General features: G+C 51.1%; 1 protein-coding gene and 1 long non-coding RNA gene across 3 annotated transcripts in view; one reads left to right on the top strand and one right to left on the bottom strand.

Moving 5' to 3' along the window:
• Nucleotides 1-3,326: 3,326 nt before the first annotated feature.
• LOC130679561 (uncharacterized) lies at nt 3,327-12,200 on the top strand. The gene is made up of 3 exons (XR_008992569.1): nt 3,327-3,355; nt 7,641-7,810; nt 10,013-12,200. It is a non-coding gene; the product is annotated as an uncharacterized LOC130679561 (long non-coding RNA).
• Nucleotides 12,201-15,310: 3,110 nt separating this feature from the next.
• The window catches only part of IVD (isovaleryl-CoA dehydrogenase), a 10,380-nt gene continuing 4,374 nt past the window's right edge, over nt 15,311-21,316 (bottom strand). Inside the window, exons 6-12 of one of the 2 annotated variants that reach the window (XM_036923860.2) lie at nt 21,146-21,282; nt 19,780-19,876; nt 18,484-18,577; nt 17,980-18,061; nt 17,334-17,438; nt 17,154-17,264; nt 15,311-16,464 (exon numbers count right to left, since the gene is read on the bottom strand). In XM_036923860.2, coding sequence (XP_036779755.1) covers nt 17,178-17,264; nt 17,334-17,438; nt 17,980-18,061; nt 18,484-18,577; nt 19,780-19,876; nt 21,146-21,282 — 602 coding nt within the window. In that variant the 3' untranslated portion in view covers nt 15,311-16,464; nt 17,154-17,177. The remainder of the gene's footprint in view (nt 16,465-17,153; nt 17,265-17,333; nt 17,439-17,979; nt 18,062-18,483; nt 18,578-19,779; nt 19,877-21,145; nt 21,283-21,316) is intronic. The other variant, XM_036923859.2, reaches the window with a different exon arrangement.

Here is a 21,316-nt window from a genome sequence, read left to right as displayed (position 1 = left end):
CACAGGAAAGGAGACCCAAGTGGTAGGAATCCTGTGATTTCAGGGTGAAGTTGAAGGACTGAACTTTTCCCCAGCATCCAGGAGCAAAGATCCAAGGGCCCTGGGATGGGGTGGGGGAAGAGTTGTCTTTGTTTGGGGCCCTGGTGGGAGGGAAACAAGGGAACACTGATGGGAAAGGAGGCAGAGTGGTCATGAGAGCCCATTCCAGCCTACCCAGCCTGGCCAGTCGCTGGAGGAATTCTACTTTCAGAGCCTCCTGCAAGTGGATAGCTGTCTCCTTTGCCCCTGGAGGCTCTGAGGGGACTACGGTTTGAAAACACAGCCTGGCTAAAAGCACTTGGTGCTCCTGTGCCAGCTCACTGATCTACCCCTGTTCCTTGCCCACTTTGTTAAAGCTGGTCAAAAAGCCAGCAAAGAAGAGGCCAGGGGCTGCACACCCTACTAGTCCCCCAAGGGGCCTTTTGGCGTCTCCTCTCCCACTTCCCAGGACCTTTTCACCTGGGCTTTCCTTCCCAATCCAGAGCCTTTCCACACCTGGAAAGGTCTCCACTTCTTCCTTCAGCTCCTTTAACCTTTCCTGAGTGAGTGCTGCCCCCACCCCACATAACCAACGTAGTTGTGCTAATACCTGGAGCCCAGTCACCTTTCCTTACCCCTGCACACCTAGCAGCCCAGAAGCCCCCTACTGAAAAGGGCTTGTCGCTCAGTTTGGAGATCAGGGAATGAATCTATCAAATCCCCCCCTCCCTGCCTCCAGGCTGGGGGGCTCCCTCTACTCAGGCGCCTCCAGACCCATAGGAAGGGTTAACTTTCTTGGAGCTGGAGAAGAGAGAGGGAGATGCAGAGGAAAACATCCAGGGCTGAGGGAAAACACTCTGCACACCCCTCCCCCACCACGTACGACCAGACAGACAGCCGGGACAGACTGGCTGCTCCGTCATCTCCAGTCCAGCAGCCAGGCACCTCCCCCACGCCCGCCGCAGTCCCTGCAGACCGCCCGGCCTCAGTTCCAGCCACCTGGCACCGGGCAGGGCACCCCAGTGGGACAGCGCAGTCCTTGAATTGATGGAAGTAACTACTTTCCCCTTCCTCCCTTCTACACCCTGGTTCCATCTTTCCTGGGAGTGGGGCAGCTGCTCCCCGCCCTGCTAGAATGCCTGTACTCTAGGTTCCAGGAACACTTACTGAGCCACCTGGCCTCTCAGCCCCACCGGACAAACATAGAAGGCACAGCTCCTTGGGGGAGGAACACCAGGGCACCAACTAATAAGGCTGCAGCACTTGCCCCCTCCCCCATCATAGGAAGCCCCTAGGGGTGGGGGCAGAAAGTAAGCCTGGACTTTTTATAGGCCTTTTATCTGACCCACTCCTTCTTAAAGGGGTCGGAACCCCCTCCTTAAAGGGATCTCCAGAAATTATTTGCCACCAAGCAAATGCGAGTGCAGAAGTGTCTGTTTGGTCTTTACCTGCTGGGGCCCCTTTCCCTAGGGATGGGGGAGGCAGAAGTGCTCTCTGAACTGGAAGGGCAAGGCCCTCTCCTGACACCAAGGACCCAGCTGTTGAGTGCCTTGCAGAGAACACTACCTCTCCTCTCCTGTCACCCACTGCTACAAGCCTAGAGAGTAGGTCAAGGTGAGATGGGGCCTGTGCGGGCCCAGTCTCTGCATACGAAGAAACAAGGGGGTCTACACGCACTCACACTTTGGGGAACACATGTCCATGGCGTTGTGTCCAAAACCCCCATCTGTCCAGTGCTAGCGTCCAGATTGCTGGCAGGGGAAGTCTTTGCAGGCTGCCTCTCCCCGAAAAGCTGTTTCTGCATTCTTCTCTCCCAACTCCCCACTCCTACCCTCTTTGGGGCTTCTGGCCTTCCCCTTGGGGTGCCCTCTATTCTCCTTATCCAAGTCGCCTCCACCACAGCCCCAACAACTGCAGAGTACACCCCATTTCAGGCTTTTTCCTGTGGTAGTCGGCTTGTCCCTGGGGTCCGTCCCACCCTTCTGCGCCCTCCCCCCAACCAGCCAAGGGGGTGGGGGATGGGCACACCTCGGTTCCCGGGAGCCCAGCAGAGCTGCATCCTCTCCCTCTTGCTTAGTCGGCACCTAGTCTCACCCTGCCCTTGGGGCTGCAGGGTTCCAGGAATGGTAGCCGCGAATGGGGGAAGGGGGATGTCCGGGGGCACTCCCGACTTAGAGTAGGGCTGAGTCGGAAACATGCACTCACTGAAGCCGCCCCTTCTGCCCCTCCTCCTTTCGCCCACGGAGGGTCGAGGCTGCCGAGGGAGGGCTTCCCGGGCGCTCGGGAACTCGCCGAGGCCCCCACCCCTGCCACTCCCTAGAGAAGAGGCTCCCCCGAGGACTGGAGCTCCGAGCCCTACCCCCTCCACCCCCTCCGGCAGCTGCTGCAGCCTCCGGCTGAGGTCAGGCCCCACCTCCTTTCTCCGGAGGGAAAGCGCGAGCGTTGTTTGTTGTCGGGGTGTGAGAAGGAGAAGGTTCGAGATCACCTGGCCCGGTGGGCACGGGCTCCAAGGGCGGGGCGCGGGCCGGTGGGCTGGCTCGGCGGGAGCCTACCGCAGAGGGTGTCCGCCAGCCTCACCCCGCCCCCACCCCCGCGGGCTCTAGAGAAGCAGCCCCAGCTGCTGCCCAGGGTCTTCCAGCGCCCACCCATCCTTTGTGGAGTGGCCAGAATATCCCGGGCAAAAGGGCTGGCTCTTGAGTTCCACGAGGAACCGAATTGTTCTGCTCTCAAGAAGCTTCCAGTCGGAAGCTGGGATATGTTGGGAGTAGAGGGACAAACAGACATAAAACAGCGTGATAAACATAATTTCGCGACAGCAACATGCAATGGCTGCTGAGGAAGCAAAGGTAAAGGTGCCAAGGCAAGGTCTGCCCTGGTGTGGGTCTGGAGCGAGGTGCGAGAACGTTCGAGAAAGAGCTAAAATGTGAGCAGTCTTTATGAAGGAAAAGGCATTCTTCACGCAGTCCAGCCATCGGTTAGAAAGAGTTGAGGATGCCCCAGGCGGGGGTCCGCTTCAGCAAAGGCGCAGAGCTGTGAAACGGGCTGAGGCGGCAGAGGAGGCTAGGGCCACCCAGGCTTGGCAAGCCCTGCCAAGGAGCTTCATCCGAAAGACATTGGGGGACACGAGGATTTTAAGGGAAGGAAGTTCTGTGCCTGACAGAACTGGGGAGGTAATTTTGCAGAACACCGAGATGTTCACGCAGGGAGAGTGTTGCGCCTCAGTTTCCACCCAGCGCTGGCTTCCCTGAGGGATGTTTCCGCTCTCTCTCCCCCGTGGGGGTTCGATGGCAAGGGTCCATCCTTAGGGAAGAGACCTCTCTCAGCGCTGCTCCCTCAGGTAAGCAGGTGCTCTACCTTCTCTCTCCCTGAGGAAGGGATGGGGAGGGCCCAGTGCCTCCATTTCCTCCTTTTCCCCTTCTCGGCAGTCCTGCCCTCCCAGAATCAATGCCTTTCCTGGAACAGCGACAAGAAAGAAGTCATGGGGACCAGTTTTGCCCTCCAGGTGCTCTTTCCCCACCCAGTTTGGGATTAGAATCCTCAGGTAGTGGACATAGCTGATAAAATGAGTAGTAGGCAAAGGTCCCTCACTGGGGCCCTGAGGCTGGTGTCAGAATGAGCGCTTAACGGTTCAGAAGCTGGTTTTGCTTTCAGTGCAATCCCAGGAGGTAGGCACAATTACTATTGCCATTTCACAGATTAGAAAACTGAGGTTTAGCGCAGTTAATGCTTGTCCCAAGTCACATAAGAAGACTTATAACTGACTGTCTGGCTCAGGTCAGGGATGGGAGTCCTGGTCACAGCGCCCAACACTGCTTTCTGTGAGCCTGGACAGCCATGCCCTGCTTACCTGCCCGTACTGACCACGACCACAGTCAAGATTGCCAGGTCGAGTAAGATAACATGTTGGGGATGTCAGCAAAGCCTCATGCTACAGTCCTGCCCTTTCCAGCAAGTCCTTTCCCATGACATCTGGAAGCAAACTCTCTGGGGCTTTTCTTTGGGGTCTTCAGTATAGGTTGTACCCATTCATGTTTGTTCCTGGAGCTTGCTGGACTCTGCCTCCAGAATCCTCATCCTCAGAGTGTCAGGCCTTACTTTCTAGAAAGGTTTTCCAAAGCTCAAATCCACCTTGCTCCCTGATGCTCTGAATTCCCAGGGGCTCCATACTGTCTTCCTGACCATCTGCTGCTTTATCTGGATCTCTGTGCTAAGACTATAGCCCCCTGGAGAGCAGGACTATGACTTCAACTTCCTCTTTATGGCTCCCTGTGTGTGTAGCACATCTCTGGACCAAAGGAAGGACAGCATTATAGGACCATTCTAGAACCCTCAGAACCTGGACACATAGCCCTCTACCTTTCCCCCTCCCAGAGACCTACTCAGGGGTCCCAAACTGACATCCTTTCAGCAGAATTCAGAAGGCAGACAAGTTCTATTTGAGAAGTTCTTGTCTCACAGGGCTTTCAAAAAAGATGAAAATTAGGAGCCAATGCTGAAATTTTTGGAGATTTGAAATAAAAACCCAACTTCCAGTTCCTTAAAAAATCAGATCTGGCTACCTTGGCCCACATTTCCACTTGTAACAATAGGCTGGTGCCAAGTAGCAAACGCCATCTTTAAGGGGCAGGCATGCTCCTATTTGCCATGGTCCTACCTTGCCCTCTTAGGGCATTTATGAGGCCTGCCTGATCCATGAAGGTTTTCAGGTTTGTGATCCTTGTATTGTGGCCACAATGACATGGATGAGTGTCATGGTCCAGGCCCTTGGAATGTCTGTCCTGCTTGGACCTACTTGGAAAGCCTTGTTACATTCTCACAGACCATCTCTGTTAGCACCTTCATTACTGCCCCAGGTTCCAATGTTTACTGAGCACCTTCCAAGATCCATCAACCTGGGTTGAAGATGAAGGGGAAATTAAACATAGTCCAGAATCCATGGGCTCCTCTAGGTGACTACTCCCAAGAATATGGCATAATGCCTGGCAAATAGAGGTGCCTAATAATGTTTGATAAACTGAAGAGTAAATGACTGGTAAATAACTGAATAAACAAATTAATGGAGAAGGGAGGACCATTCCAAGAAGCATGAAATGTCTGTGATGATTTGGGTGTGGTTCACTTGGGACCTTAGCTTTTCCTTAGAGTCACTTCTGTCGTGACATTCGTTTGCTTAGATATCAAGGGAAAGTATATTAAGGGGGACCCATCCCTGAGGAACCCTGGAGGCTGTGAGCTAGAAGTATGGGGGTGTACCTACTGTAGTTCCTTGAACCCAGATCTCCAGACTCTTGGGATGATGAGGAAACCCAGATCTGGAATGGGCAGCATCTTGAGAGACTCCTAGCTGTGGTGATCTTACAGAAGGCATGGATAGGCATTCAGTACAGTTTATTTAATCCTCAACAACCCTATGAGGTAAATATTATCTCAAATTTACAAATGAATAAAGAGACTGAAACCTGGAGAGTCTAAGTAACTGCTCAAGATCACACAGGCTTGGAGTGGCTCCAAACCTTTGCTTTTTCTAACAGGGTAGTTAGCATAAAGGTTAAATAGAGGTCTAACCCTTTGTAGGTTCTAAAACCTTTACTCTTACATTTCCATAGTGTAGTAGTTAAGGATACAAACTCTTTAGCCAGACTTCCTGAGTAGGAATCCTGGCTCTACAGTTTCTTAAAACATGAAAAGTACTTAGAATAGTGCCTGACCCATAGCAAATGCAAAACATTAGCAATTATGAATGTACTTCATCATGCCCCCATCCAGACATTCCTGCAGTTTGCCCTATTTCAAAGTTGGAATCTAGTCCTGCAACCTGTTTGCACACCTGTCTCCCATGTGGAGCCCGTAATATGTGGTGCCCATGTCTGTATTCTGTCCACTCAGCTGCAGTGTGTCCACACTGGCCTCGTCAGGCTGGATGCCCTCTGCTGGGTCTGGAGTAGCAGCCAGCCTCTTTGCCTGTGTCTTTCCCATTCCTTCCTCCCAACACCAGGGCTGTCTTTATGACCAGAACCAACTTCCTCTGCATTTGGAAAGATTTCTGGTAGCATCCCCAATCGCATTCCCCAAGGTGAGGTGGCTCCATCTCCTACAGGCTGTCAGCCATAGCCACCAAACTCTTTAGTCTTCTGAAACCAAAAGCAGAGGGTAAGAGTCACCTGTGGCTCTTTTGCCATCTTCCCACAACCTCAATGAACCCACAAGAGCCAGGACCAGCTCCTTCCAGCAGAGACAGCCCCAGAGAGGTTGCCAAGCTGCAGTCTGGGCCACAAGTACTGTGCTAACTGGCCACACACAGCATGCAGGCTCAGCACTGCTCAGGCATCAGTGGGACCTGCGAGTGATGTCAATAACACTGCTTCTGACCTTGGAAAGCTTCTCCTCCACCCAGCAGAGGGGAGCCGCTCTGAAATTGAAGAACCCAGCAAAGAATATATGACCCAAGCAAGACTGAGTCATATAATAAATAGCTGGGCAGGTCACCTATTTCACCCATCTTCCCCCCACCCCCACCCCACCCCCATAGCAACCACCAGTCTGTTCTCTGTGTATGTGAATCTATTTCTGTTGTTTGTTTTGTTTTTTAGATTCCACATGTAAGTGAAATCATGCAGTGTTTGTCTTTCTGTCCAACTACTTCACTCAGCATAATACTGTCTAGGTCCATCCAAGTTGGTGCAAATGGCAAGATTTCATTCTTTTCTATGGCTGAGTAATATTCTATTATATATATTTGCCACATCTTTTTTATCCATTTGTCTATAGATGACATTTAGGTTGCTTCCATATCTTGGCTATTTTTAGAAATCTTACAAGGGGATTTGTGAAAATCATGCTTAGTTATATGGGCAACTCTTCTTTTTTATTGAAAAGGATATGGGGAAGTCAGCAATTGCTTTTCATTTGTTTCTCTTTGTCGGAGTGTGTTCTGTATGACAGGTAACACTTTGGAGAGATTCCATGAGCCAGGCACTGTGTTCTTTATACACTCTTTTAATCCTCAAGCAGTCTTATGAAGTAGATATGTTATTATTCCTATTTTACCAATGAGGAAACTGAGGCATAGAGAGGTTCGATAAACTTGTCTGAGTCACAACTAATAAGTAGAAGAGCCAGGGTTCAGATCCCAGCTTTGTCACGTTTAATTGTTCCTCCATCACTTGCTTCTAAATGAACTTCCCCAAACAATTCCCTATTCTTATGTTTTCCAAACGTCTGTTGGCAGCTCATTTGAATTTTACACCGGAAGTTGTCGGGAGCGACATTCATTTCACTATTAGATTGGGGGCAAAATGTTGCGAGCATATTGTCAAATTTCTTTACAAAAACAATATTCCTCTTGCAACACCCCATCAAAAGTCCCCTTTCCCTGCCCTCTGCACTCATTCTGACACTTCAACCACTTCCAACTACAGGCAAACCCAGTGCTCTCCCAGTGTTATCGGGGGTAAAGGCACCATCTCCCACCCAGTTCCCAAAACCAGGAACCTTCAAGTCATCCTTGGCACCCCCCTCTCCCTCCCCAGCCACCATCCATATCTGATCCAGCACCACAGCCAGACTGTCATTTACCTGCATTCCTCCCCTCCTCTTCCTCACCCCAACAACCGCTGCCCTAGCCTCCAGCGTCCGCTCTGCTCCTCCGCCCCCCAGCCTGTTCTCCAAGCAGCAGCCAGAGGGATCTTTCTAAAACAGAACGCCTATATCACTCTCCTGTTTAAACCCTCTGTGGCTCCTGCCAGCAAACGAGACAAAGATCTGGAACCAACACCTGAGGCTACCCTAGCTGGTAAGGTGCCTTGATCCCTACTCCCTCTCCTCCTAATCACACTCAGCCTGAGATGCCTCCTCCCTTCCAAGCCCGGCAAGCAAGCAAGTCGTTGCTTGGTAAGGCCCGCCTCTCCAACTAGACTAGGGTGAGGACCATGTCTGCATTTGATCCTGCACACAGTAGGTTCTCAGTAACAATTAGAGGGTAGCTGAATACATGAATGACTGGCAGAGAAATCAAGCTGTGCCTGGGCCACAGCAGCTCTGTAGTCTGGCTGCTTTGTCAGGTGGTCATAGCTCTGGACTTTGATACCAGCTTAGGAAACTATCTCCTACAGCCACACTGTGTGCCAGGCCTGCCTCCTGCGCTTAGACTCGCTCCTCCCGGCCCAGTTTGTCTGTTTTCAGGAGTAATTGTAATGTTACCTTGGCCAGTGAGTCTCCATTTGTGGGGTTTGTGATTTGTGTACATTTTTACTGTAAACTTTACTGGCTTGATTATTTCAGTGACCAGATTACAATAGTCATGGGTTCCACAGAGCAGACTCTTTGAAATCTGGAAATATGAAAGTTACAGTTCTGGCTTTGGCTGTCCAGATGGCTTCTCCAAGAAGCTGGAGTCTGTGGCCCCAGAACCCTGCTCTTTTAGCTGCTACTAAAAAGGTTGGAGAATTTAGTTCAAGGCAGCGCCTTGGGATTTCCCCTGCTCACTTCTGACCCTCCCCCTTGCAGGTCTGCCCTTGATGTTTCAGCTAAATCTGATTTCATTTAGATAAGCTTGTTGGAGGGCTACAGGAAGACAAGTGGTCCCCTGCTACAGCCCTCAGGGCAGGCATTCATTATGCAAGTATTTATTGAGTGGGCACCTTTCTGAAGCCAGGCTAAATGCTGGGGATAAAGCAGGGAACCAGACTGGTAAAGTCTGGGTGAGCAGTTCTTAGTGCTGGGTCCTAAATGAAAAACATTAGAATTGGTTGGAATGACTGAAATCTGTTTCATGTCTATCTCCTCAACTAAATTAAAGGCTCCTTTGGCCCTATACCTATCACTGGTCATTGAATACCTGGCACATAGTGGCCACTCAGTAAATGTTAGTTCTTAACTGAGTTGGGGATCGGTAGATGGAGGGGAGGGTCACTCAAGTGGGTAAGCATGGTGTGTACCCACTAAGGGACAGGAGGCTGGACAAGCAGGTCCATTCACAGACTGGAAACTGGGTGCCAGGGCCCAGGAAACCCTCAGTGCAGAGAGATGAGGCTTCCATGAAGCAGCAGGGAAATGAGTTGGTGGCTCTTATTGGTGAGAGGGGCTAGCTGGGGGTTGGGGGTTGGCTGGAGGGAAGGGGCTTATGAGAGGACCTTGTGGGGAAGCCTAAGATGGCTGAGTCCACAGGAGTGGTGGGCCTCCAGCTTTGGGGCAGAGAGGAACGTGGAAGTTTAAAGAATGCGGAATACGGGACTGGAGAAGAGTGCCCATTAGTGAGGGAGGTGCCTTGGAGCTAACAGGGAGGAGCCATCTTTTCTGTCTGACCCTTCTTTGGGGAGGACTAACAGCCTCAATTACAGATTGTCTTGTCACCTATTGACAACAGGCTCCACTTTGAGGGAACCTTTGCATACCCCTGAGGCTCTCTCCATGGCTCAGGAGTCTGGGACATGAGGCTCCAGCCCCCTAGAATATAGGTGGTCAGGTAGGGAGAGCCGAAAAACTGCAGCATATAACGCTCCCGGATGGGCCCCTAGGGGCCAGTGAATAGGGAACAGAGGTGTGTGTGGCAGCATTCTAAGCACCTGGACATCCCACGCAGAAGACCAGGAGGGCTCTACTTGCTTCCCAGTGAGACTCCACCTTCCTTCACTCTGCAGCCAGGCAGCTTCCCAAGGTGGGGAAGGTGTGTGTAGGGGGAATGGAGATCCCACAGGCCAAACTGCTTCCACTTCTCAGCCTTGCAGGACCAAAGGGTGTACTCTGACTAGGGGCACCTGGGAGGTCGGGACTAGGGGAGAGGTAGGGAGACGGGCTGGCACTTGCTGGGTCTGAATGTCTGGGTGGTGATTCTTTAGCCTGAACTGTTGCCAGTTCTGGGCAGTGGAAGCAGTCTCAGTACTGGGGAGATCCCCCTTTCCCAGGCAACTGCAGTCATATAAAATTCACAAACCTCCAGCCTTAATTAGCAACCTCATAATGGCCCTAACCCCACCCTTCCTCTCTTGGCCAACAGTGGGGAGTCTGGAAAGCAAGGATGGACTGGGCAGGCTGCAGGCCAATCATGGACATCAAGACTCACCCCCTTAGCCTCTTCTCATTTCAGCTTCCTTTACCGCCTATCTGAAATCTTAAATCATCTTACAGTAAATTTAATTAAAGTTTTTTACTCCAACAAATAAAAAAATTACTGTACACCCAACCCTGCCCAGCCTGGCAGCATCAGACAGGGCTCCAGTATGGACTAACAGACTTTGCTCCCCTGTTGCCATAAATAGAACAAGAATTTGGGGTGGGGTCCCCAGGTTGTTCTGAAAACACACAGCTTTGCAGAAGCTGTCTCTTGGGAGCCCAGGCAAATGCTGCAGGTGGGGTGGAGGGGGAGAAGCCAGGAGGGTGACTCTCAAGGCTGGCTTATCTCCCCCAGGCAGCTGCAAACTCCCACTCCTGGCTCCTGCATCATGTCTACCAGCCTGTCGCTTGGTGTATGCGGCTGTGTGTCTTTGTGTGTGTACCCTGGATGGGCACGAGGGCACAGGTGTGTTTGGACAGAGACGTGTCTGTTTCTGTGGTTTGGGGCATAGCCCTGGTCTTCTCTTCCTCCCTTCCTCTACTGGTGGCAATGGCAGCCCTCTGTACTTACTCCACTGATCCGCCATCCTTCTTTGAGGGGTGATACTGCCTGTGCTGATATCCATGGACTCAGATTACCGTTCCTGTCTTCAAAAAACTCCCACTGACCCATCTAGCCCTTCTCCCCTGTCTTCCAGGGCAAGCTGTGTTGCACTGCTTAGCTGATTAAGTGGAGACATAACTCCCCTTCTCTGAAACTGGTCTGTGTGAACTCAGTGCTGTCTCATAGCCCCTGGTACAGTGCGTTGCTCTCAGCTTGTCTGTAAGGGTTTGTTAACTGTGTGGTTGATGGGCCTGGACAGGGAAGTGGTGATGCACTCTTTTGTCATTTGACTTCTGCCCCTTGCTGAAAACAAGCTCATGGAATTAGCTCTGGGGCTGCATGCCACCTCTGCCCCAGGTCACCTCTGGTAGCATCATTCTAAAAAATACAGACACACAACTACTTTGGAAAACAGTTTGGAATTACTGGTGGAGTTGATCATGTGTATACTCAACAGCACAGAAATTCTATTCCTAGGAATATACCTAGAGAAACTCTTGCACTCAGAAACCTGAAGACACATACAGAATGTTTTAGAGTTGCCCCAAACTGGAAACAACCTCAATGTCCCTCAAAACTAGAATGGATAATCAAATTGTGGTATTTTTGCACAACAAAATACTATACAAAGAAAAAAAGATTGACCAAATCACAGCTCTACTCATTAATATGAATGACTCTTTAAAAACTCTACAATGATAAGCCAAAGAGGCCAGACACGGAAGAACATATGTAGTATGAATTCAATTGTAGAAAGTTTTAAAAATAGGCAATCTAAACAATATTGTTTAGGGATACACACAGAGGTAGGAAACCACAAAGAAAAGTAAGGAAAAGACTGTCACTAAATTCAGGATGGTGGATCCTCTGGGAAGAATGGGTCAGGGAGGGCCACATGGACTTCTAAGGTACCTAGAATGCTCTCTTGATTGACTTGGATGCTAGGCACACAGAAGTTTGTTTTATTATTGCTCCTTATGCTGCATATATGTATGTAACTTACTCTTTTTTATATACCGTACATTTTATGCAAGAAAAAAAGAGTGGTGTGTGCTCTGACTCTGCCCCCTTCCCCATCCAATCCCCATTCTTGTCCTCAGCTGGCATATGAGGGACCAGGGCCTCTCGCAGTTCCTTTCTGTTTCTGAGTAGGTTGGAGGAATATGGGGGGTGAGGGCCTCCCTTCCGCAGCTGGGCCCTGGCTACTCCAGGCTGAGAAGTCCTGGGGAAAGCACGGCCAGGCAGGGCCGGCTGGCTCTGCTGTTTCTGCCAACTCTGGGGATTAGGCCAGGGCTCTGGCCCACCTGTTGTTTCACTCATTCAACATGAACACAGCCACCAAGCATTTACTGTGAGCACTGGGTGCTGTTGGGAGGGTTCAGATAAGTGAGAAATGGTCTTTGACCTCAAAGATCCTACAGTATATTCAGGCTATCACACATACAAATACGGTACCAGCAAAATGCGAGCTAAATTTTCAGACTACCCATCTACTCTTTCAATAAACATTTGTTGAGTACCTGTTATGTGCCAGGAACTATGCTGGAGCTAGATGGCATATTAAGGCAGTTAAATCATAATCCTGGTCCTTCAATTCTTAGCCTGATGCAGGGGAAATAGACACATACAAGATAAATACAATAGTGGAGCAAGCTCACTGATAGATATGCCCAGGGAGAAGCAGGAAGGGGCCCCATTTAGGATGAGGAGTGGGAACAGATTGGAGAAGGGAGGGCTTCCTGAAGGGCTCCCCTGAACTGAGGCTTTAGGATAAAGAAGCAAAGGCAAGGTGAAGGGCTAGAAAGACATCCTCAGAGGGACTCTCTGAGGCAAAGGCCAGGGATAAGAAACAACACCCTGAGGACTATTTGCAACTGGAACACAAATACTCATCAGGGATTGGAAGAGGAGCAGCCGCAGGGGAAGGCTGAGAGAGATTAGAGTCATATTTGCCTTGCAAAACCTTAGATTTTATAGGTGCTGAGAGCCACTGAAGGATTTAGGGTGAGCTTGATAGCGCACTCTGGCTCCATATAGAGGAAGGGTTGAGGGGCGTGGATTGGAGGAAGGTAGGCAAGTTGTCAGGTTGTTGAGGATCCAAGAAATATCTAGATAGGTTAGCTCTGTCTGAGTGTGGATGGGTGGTGGATGTAGGAGGAAAAGGCCAGCTTCACGAACAGCACTCTGCTGGAGTGACCGGGTGGAGCACACAGGGAGAGTAGGGCTCCCACCTGGATTTGGTTTGGCTCTGGGATCTGGGTACTGAGGAGCACTAAGTGTAGGCAGAGGCAGGGAACAGGTGGATATGTGGGTAGGACACTGTACCATCTGACCCCAGGGCTCCCAATGCTGGCCTTTGGATAGGACTGGCCTGAGGAAGTGAGGAAAATACGAGCATGTAATGAACTTCCTATAAATCAAATGTGTGCACTTTCAAGAACTATCCTTACACGTTGCCTGATTTACAACTAAATCAGTAAGTAAGTGTATCACTTAGAGGCATGAAGTGAATTACTGAAAGAAATCTTAAAGATTCAAAAGTGGTTTTGGCCTGGGAATGATAGAGTGGAGGGCAGGGGAGTTGCTTTTTTAATAGGTCTTTTAAATTGTCATATTTTAAAAACTATGTACAGCAAACAAACAAAAAAAACAATGGCCTTTGTCCTGAGTTCGTCCATTCTACTTTTTATAATTGCTAAAAGTAGCCTTTCTTGTATGAAATGATACAAAATAGAGGACAGCCGTCCTTTTACATTTCCCGCTAATGCTCTCAATTTGGCAAAACAAAATGTCGTTGAGCCCTTTGCATTCTGAAATCTGAGACTGGGAGACGCCAGTCCAGCGCACGCGGCAGAAGCCTTAGGGCCGCGGGTTCCGCGCGCCTGCGACCCCGCGGGCAGCCGGCAGGGGCCAGGCGAACTCCACGCAGGGCCTCGGCGCCGCGCCCGAGCTCGAGCCCGCCAGCCGCAGCAGCGCAGAGCGGCGCCCCGGCGGAGGGGGCCAAAGGAAGGACCCTGGACCTGCCCTAGGCTGGGGTTCGCGACCACCTGCGTCCGCAGTCCCCTCTCCGTCAGTCTAGACGCGGGCTGGGCATCCGCCCTCAAAGAGGATGTCCTCCGTCCCCACGCCGCGTAGGACACCAGCTCTGGCCCTACCCGGCGTCTGGGCGTGGCTGGCTCACCAGCCGCTGGGTCGCAGACCCCTGGGTAACTCACCTTAGCTGTCTTCTGGAAGGGTACTCTGCGCAACCCTGTCTCCACGCCGGGTTGTCGCGAAGATCAAGGAGTTAATGTCATGAGACTTGAGAGGGCTACATTGGCAAGGAATTGTCGTTACTAGGTTATATAGGTTTAAAGCAGAACTCAGGCCTCTGGCAAAGTTCTTTAGGCCCCATATCACTCCTTCCGAAATGGTGCCTGTGCCTCAAAATTACCTCTGGAGATGTGGTAGGTTGTGGGCCCATCCAGGAATCAGTATTTTATTTTATTTTTTTTACAGGTCGCTAAATTCTGATAAAGGATGTGCCCACACTTGGAGAACCATTCCCTTCGCCAGCTTCTGTTGCTAGCCCAACGGCAAGCAGTAGGAAAACAGTGGGATGGTAGGCAACAGGCAGCTGGGCTGTACTCTACCTGAGTAGAACTGGAGTGGAATCTGGCAGCCTCAGCAGGGAGCTGTGCTGGCAGCTGGTGCTGGAGGAGTTGCAAGTGCATGTAACAACCAGACTCCCCAAAACTAAAGTGGAAATGCTCCTGCTCTTCATTCACTACTCAGACTACGTTTGGGGGGGTCTTTATTTTTAAACATTTGTATTTTACATACTGCATCAGGACAACAATCACCTTCTCCCCAAGTTGGTAGCAGGTTTCTGTTACCCACACTGAATGGACAAAAACATTGCATTCTGTCACATTCTGAACATATCCAGGCTGGTTGTTCCAGCTATACTTTGAACCCAGCAAGACCACCATTTTAGCCACATTCATCTGCAAGGCAGCAGAGGGCAGGGTGAGGAGATGGACAGTGATACAGCCCTGGGACGGTCTTCCCCTCAAGATCCAGCTGGGTTGGGGTTGGTAAGGAAGTAACACCACCTGTCTCAGGCCATCAGGCTGGGAACAGTGCTTGGCTGGGGACCAGACCAAAAGTCAGAACAGGCACTACTGGGCTGAGAGCCAAGAAATCCAGTTCTTTTAGGGAATTTACACATGGTAGTAACAATCCAAACCTGTTCCACTCTGACCATGCACCAGGCAGATAGCTGTGCAGGGGCTTGGCCCAGGCTGGCATTTTTACCATTTCTGCTGATCTGGATTCTATTTCCTGTTCTGACCTTGGGAAAATAAAATTGTACTGATCCTTTAAAAGATGAGAATGGGTCCCAGAAATTAATGAGCTTCCTTCTAGCTCCAAGACTTAAAACTCTGGCCTCCCTCCTTCCTTTAAAATAATCACTGGCAGATCTGGGAAAGGGAAGTTGAAACCTCCTCTATCCTAAGGGCTCATCCCACCACTTTGCCCCCCTCTCACCAGTGAGCAGGCTGGAGGGCAGGAGCAGGACATGGGGCTGGAGCCAGACACGAGACAGTGGCAAGTCAATTGCTTCTCCCCAAAAACACCAGTTTAAAAGCAGATGGGTTTGCTTCTTAGTAAGTTTAATATAAAATGGCAGCTGCTGTGCAGTTGTAACAAAACTAGCCATAGGGTGTGGAGAGAAGTATATGCAGTCAGCTCTGGCTGGAGCTGAGCCAGCCAACCCAGGCCCACCCAGTCAGTTATGAACTGTCATGTGGCCAGGACTGGACGGTGGTGGGGACAGAGTAATGCTAAAGGGCTCAGAAGTGCTGTCTTGAGGCCACAGTGGAGCTGATCCTTCACAAGCATGCTGACCTCTGCCCCACTGTAGACTCAGCAGGTGGCACAGGTAGTCTGAGATGCCTCTTCCCAGAGCTCCACCCCAACATGGTAGGATTTCAGCCCTAAAGAATGAAGCCTTGGAGGGATGGATGGGCAGCTGCAGACTGGGTGCCTGCTTACAAGCTGCTGGAACTGATGCCTCTAGAAATTGACAGGAAAAAAATACTAGGTTCTTGGGGGTCTTTTTCCCCAACGAGAAAGAAAAGAGGCTCTCAAGTTTGAATAAATGGAGAGAGGCCATGCTTCTGCTGTACTTGAGCAGAGGCCTACCTGCCAGAGGCTCACCCAAGGAAAAGGGGTGGCTGCCTCCCTGCCTCCAGGTACCTACCTGGGAGGTGGGTACAGCAGACTTAGAAATGAGAGGTGAAGGGCCCAGAACAAAGCTCTCCCAGTGAGCCACAGAAAAGCCAACATATTTTCTGCTGAATCCACTTTAAGCCTCTGAAGGCTTTTCAGGTAGATCCTCCACCAACCACAGCCCTCAGTAGCATCTTGCTTCATATTCAGACCCAAACGTGGTACCAGAATGGCTGCTGCATTCCCCCCATGCCTGCATCATCTGGGCAGGCTGGCTGGCTGGCTCTGAGGCCCACAGTGCTTGGCAGCCACTGTGGAAAACTCAACCTCATCCAGAGGCCAGAGGGCAGCTGGGCAGCAGGGTCTGCCCCTGGCAGGTGTTAAGAGCTGTCACATCTCTCCTTCCAAAGAAAGGACTCCAGGTGCTGGGAAAGGGGGTGAAGGTTAGTGGAAGTCTGCATTGAAGGCTCTGCCGATGACCAGTCGCCTCACCTCACTGGTCCCACCCCCAATCTCATAGAGCTTGGCATCTCGAAGAAAGCGGCCCATGGGAAAGTCATTGATGTAGCCATTACCACCTGCAGAGGGGTTTGGGCAGAGAAGAAAGGACAACAGGAAAAGTGATGGGCAGTGAGGAAAGCAAAGAGGTCAAGTACATAGAAACAGATCAGAGGAGACCGCTTAAAGAGACACAGCAAGGAGTGGTGAGTGGGAGGCTGTGGGGAATACCTAGCTGGGGGTGGTGTGGGACTAGGGACTGGAAGACCACCCGGAGCGCTGAGGATACCAGCAAAGGGGTACAAACCACCAGTAGACATGGAGAAGCAGGGACAAGAAGATAGTGCATAGCACTTGCTGGGTGCCAGGCCTAGAGAGGTTAAGCAATTTGCACAAGTCACAAAGCCAGTCAGTGGTAGAGCCAGGACTCAAACAGGCCATTTGGCTTGTGTATGTTCTTAACCTCTGTGCAGCATTGAAACGAGGTTGTGCCACCTTCGAGACATCTGTCCCTCCCCATTACCCAGTGTCCACAGGGCCAGGTGGGGAGAACGAGGAGGGGGCATTGCTGAAGGTAGTATCTAGCAGTTTTCTCATCTGTTCTTCCCTATCCTTCTAGTAACTGGGGCAGAAGCGGCCTAAAGGTGCCAGCTCAGCTGCACCTGGCTGAAGCACAGAGTGAGGAGTAAAGAGAAAACCTCTTTTTGGAGGCAGCCACAGGCTCCAGAAGCAAGACGGCCCTGGGAGTGGGAGGTGGGGGGCCACTCACCGAAACATTGGATGCCATCCAGGGCTACCTTTGTGGCGCACTCCGCTGAGTAAAGAACCACACCCGCACAGTCCTGTGGGGAAGCTCCGGGTCAGCAGGGCCCTGCCAGGGCTGCACAGACAGTGAGTCCAGCAGCCAGCCTGCTGCCCCAGCTCTCCTTCCTCCGGACCTGGCCCTTACCTTGGAGGTGACGTGGCCTGCATCACAGGCCCTGGCAACATTGTAGACATACTGCCGGCATGCCATGAGGCGGGTGTACATGTCAGCCATCTTCCCCTGCATCAGCTAGACACAGAGCAAGGTCGTGAGTCAGTACACTACAGCCCTGCTCCTCTCTCTCCCTACTTTCTAAAAGCAGGTCAACTGTAGAAAACTGACAGCCTGGGAATGGGACCTCTGGGGCAGAGAGGAAATGGTACTTGCCTAGGATGACAGATGGTAGGGGGTCTGGAGATAAGGCTAGAGAATTACTGTTACACTGCAGACACTGCGCCTTGAAACAGCCCTTCACCTACCACAACCTTCATTAATGTCCTGCAGAAAGTGTGACTAGAAATGCTGCTGCCTTTCTCCCATGCTGTCCCTCAACCTGCACACTTCACCCTCCAAACTTACAATGCCTAGTTCATTCATCTGAAGCAAGAAATGAGGTAATGTGTGATGAACTTTCTGACACCTCCAAAGCCAGGCAGCATGCTGACATAGCCCACACTGAAGCAGTCAAACTCATTTTTCTGGTGAAGGACAGTAAACGCTCTGCTTACTTATTTGCTAAAAAAAATCAGAATCCAATGAGAGTACATTTCTACACAAGCATTCCATTCACCTGGAAGTAGCCGATCTTTTGGCCAAAGGCTTCCCGTGTGTGCACGTAGGGAATGGTGTGGTCCAGGACAGCCTGCATGAGCCTGCAAAAAGGAGAGACTCTGGGATACCTCGCTGTCCTCCTACTGCCGGTTAGGGGGGCAAAATGCCAGTTAGGAAAAGGCATGGGGACAGCTCAGCAAGAGAGGACCTGCAGTGCCAGGAGAAAAGGAATTTGAGGACTCTTGTCACTTCTGTGTAGGTGGTTCTTTGAGCCTGGGTGCTCAAAGTTTCCCATTTTGAGTAACTGAGCAGTGTGGTTCCCCAGGTCTTTTGTCTGTCTTCTAATGGTACTTCCCTTTAGTGTGAAGAAATTACATGTGTGAGGAGGAGGTTCATTTTCTCTCCAGGAGAGAGGGTGCACCTGCCAGGAAGTGGCTCCAGGTGATCCCTAAAGGGAAGGCCGTGGTGGCACCACAGGCCAAGAAGGCCAAAAGTCCAGTTCCTTGGTGAGCCTCACACTTACCCGATGGGTCCACCAGCCAGCACCAGCCGCTCCAAGTCCAGCCCACTCATCAGCACGTAGACGCCCTTATTTTGATGGCCCAGGATGTTGGCAGCTGCCGGGAAGAGTGCCAGTTAGGCAGAAAAGGGCTGTCCACAGCCTCCTCATTTTTATAAAAGCTACTAGGTTTGGTTCCATGGCTCACACAAGGCACTAAAATGTCATCTGACCTTCAACCATGGTTCTGGGTGGAGAAAAGGAAGGAGTTTATCACTTCCAGTCAGAACTGGAGCTTGCTAGGGGAACCCCTCCCCTCCGCCCCACTCCACCACCACCATCCACAAAGGCCCCATCCTTCGATCTTCCCTTTCTTTTCTTTGACAGCCTTGGATGGGAAGGAAGAAAAGCTAATTTGGTCTAGAAGCCCCTCTAGTTCTTTTTATTCCTGTGTCCATAAGGAAACAGAGTTACTCCTGCCCCCAAGTTGAGTCAGCTCTGGGCCAGTATCATTCCACTGCCCCTGCCAAGGGTGGTCCATGGAAGAGTCTTTGTCAAGTGAGGAGCCATTCAGCACTAGGGACAAAAACTGAAGCCAGGGCACTGGATGGCCTTGGGAGGTGTAAGCAGAAAACTGAGTACACAGAGTTGACACCACTGACCTGCCTTTAATGATGGTGGAGTTTTTACCTGCTGACAAAGGATCTGTACTGATTCCCCCTCCCTAATGCTCCTTGTACCCAAAGTGTACTTTTCTCACGTGGCAGATCGTGGAGGAGAGGGATGCTCTATAGCTGAGGTGCAGAGCAAACCTAGCTGGTGGTCAAATCTATGCCGTGGTTTCATTAGCACATGATGGATGCGCTGACTTTCCCACGATGTGTCACATTTTCAGTTACACTTCAGGGAAGAAAATTCTCAAACAGAATTCCCCTTGCTGAGCCCAGCTCTCATCAGTTTGTTCAGATGGTTTGTTAGCATCAATAAATACCTCACACATGCTACAGAGGGAAATGTACAAAGGAGGATGTCTGAAGGGCAAATCATACCTATGTACTCCAGACACTGGCATGCCAACCCAGGCCCCGCGTGTTATCCACAGGGGAAACACTGCCCTTCATGGCAGACAGTCAGGCACACAGCTGCCCAGCAGCCCAAGTCCCATGTAAGCAGGCCAGTGGCCAAGCACAGCAGTGGCAGGCCCACTGCCTAGCCACGTGGCATTGGTAAGCTGACAGTGGTGAGCTGTTCTAACCAGAGATGGGCTTCTCAGCTTGTGAAAGGGTCAGGACAGGGGCATACCCAGTCTCAAAAACTCACCAGGAACCTCGCAGTCTTCAAAGATCAGCTCACAGGTGTTAGAGCCCCTCATCCCCAGTTTGTCCAGCTTCTTGGAGGTGCTGAAGCCAGGCATATTCTTGACAGGAACAAAAGGTGGCCCTGATTACAGACCAGTCCCAAGAGGGTCTAGTAAAGGGAAGATGCTGGGAAATGCCCACCTTTCCATCCAGTCCCTGTACTCGCATGGCACACCAGCATCGTACTCCCAGGGCCTCTCTCTGCCCCACTCCCGGATGCTCCAGCCCTTTCATCTAACCCTGACCCCAGCCTCCTCTGCTGCTGGCTTGTGTTCTCCCCATTTCTCATGGGAGCAGTTCTTTCTCAATGAAACACTGACCCCTGGGGCTCTCCTGACCCTTCCTGGTTTTGTTTACTTTCTTCAGAGGAATTCATCTCCAAGATACTCACACCCACTCAGTTCCTTTGCCCCTTGTCCCTCTGCCATCTCTGACTGAGTCCTGCCCAGGATCAGTCCAACCACCTGCACTCTTAACTTGAACCAGTCAGATGCAGTATGCCCTGGCAGGCGCTGCCCCCTCTTCCTCCTGGCTGGTGAGGGTGGCACCCCACGACCTTGAGATTTCCAATTGCAGCCAGGCCCTTAGGGCTGCTCATTTTTCTTGTCCTCCAATCCTGTTCAGCTACTCTCCCCTTCTAGCTGTGGAGGGTATTGCAAACCTTTTTACTATACTAATTCACAAAGCTCTCTGCTCCAGTCCTGTGGTCTCCAGCCCTCATACCTGGAGGTCATCAGGCAGATGGTTCCTCCACCAGTACCTGAAACCCAACCTTACCTCTTCTCCCTCATCTTCCCTATTGTGTTTTTTCTCACTTGCTTCTACACATCTCAATTTTTCTTGTATTTTCCTTTCTCTTTACCAAAAAATTTGCTCAGTTCTCTCCCATTCTTAAAAACAAATTCAAACTCCCAACTTTACATTTTAATTCCTGCTCCATCTCCCTCTTTTTATTGGCAAGATTTGGAAGGTGCAGTCTTCGTTCTCTCTCCACGTGCACTCCCAACTCACACCCCACTCTCCCAGAGCTGCTCTCACCAGGCCTACCAATGACATCCTGATTGTCAAAGCCAGTTGCCTCCTTCCAGCCCTGATCTTCCTGGACCTCTGTGTACCCTGGTTCTGTGGACAGCTCCACATTCCTCAGACTTGACTCATTTGTAGGACACCTTCCTTTCAGTCTCTCTTCTGCCTCACCACCCAGCACCCCACCGCAGGGCGCCTTGGCAGAGCACACAACATTGACTGTTTGCAATCAGTTGAAGGGAGCCATCTCTGTCCACTGTCAGGAGACAAAAGCCTCTTGCTGTGCACTTCCCTCCACTCACCTTCTCCACAATGAAGGCTGTGATGCCCCGAGAGGCTGGCACCGCAGCCACATCTGTCTTGGCATAGACAACAAGGATGTCAGCATCGGGGCCATTGGTGATCCAGAACTTGCTGCCGTTCAGGATGTAGTGATCGCCTAAGAACAGTTAAGTTGGCTATTTGCTCAAGCT

The sequence above is a fragment of the Manis pentadactyla genome, chromosome 11 (genome assembly GCF_030020395.1).
Source record: "Manis pentadactyla isolate mManPen7 chromosome 11, mManPen7.hap1, whole genome shotgun sequence".
Lineage (NCBI taxonomy): Eukaryota > Metazoa > Chordata > Mammalia > Pholidota > Manidae > Manis > Manis pentadactyla.
The sequence above is the reverse complement of the archived record's forward strand: the minus strand, read 5'-3'. Positions and strand labels throughout refer to the sequence as shown.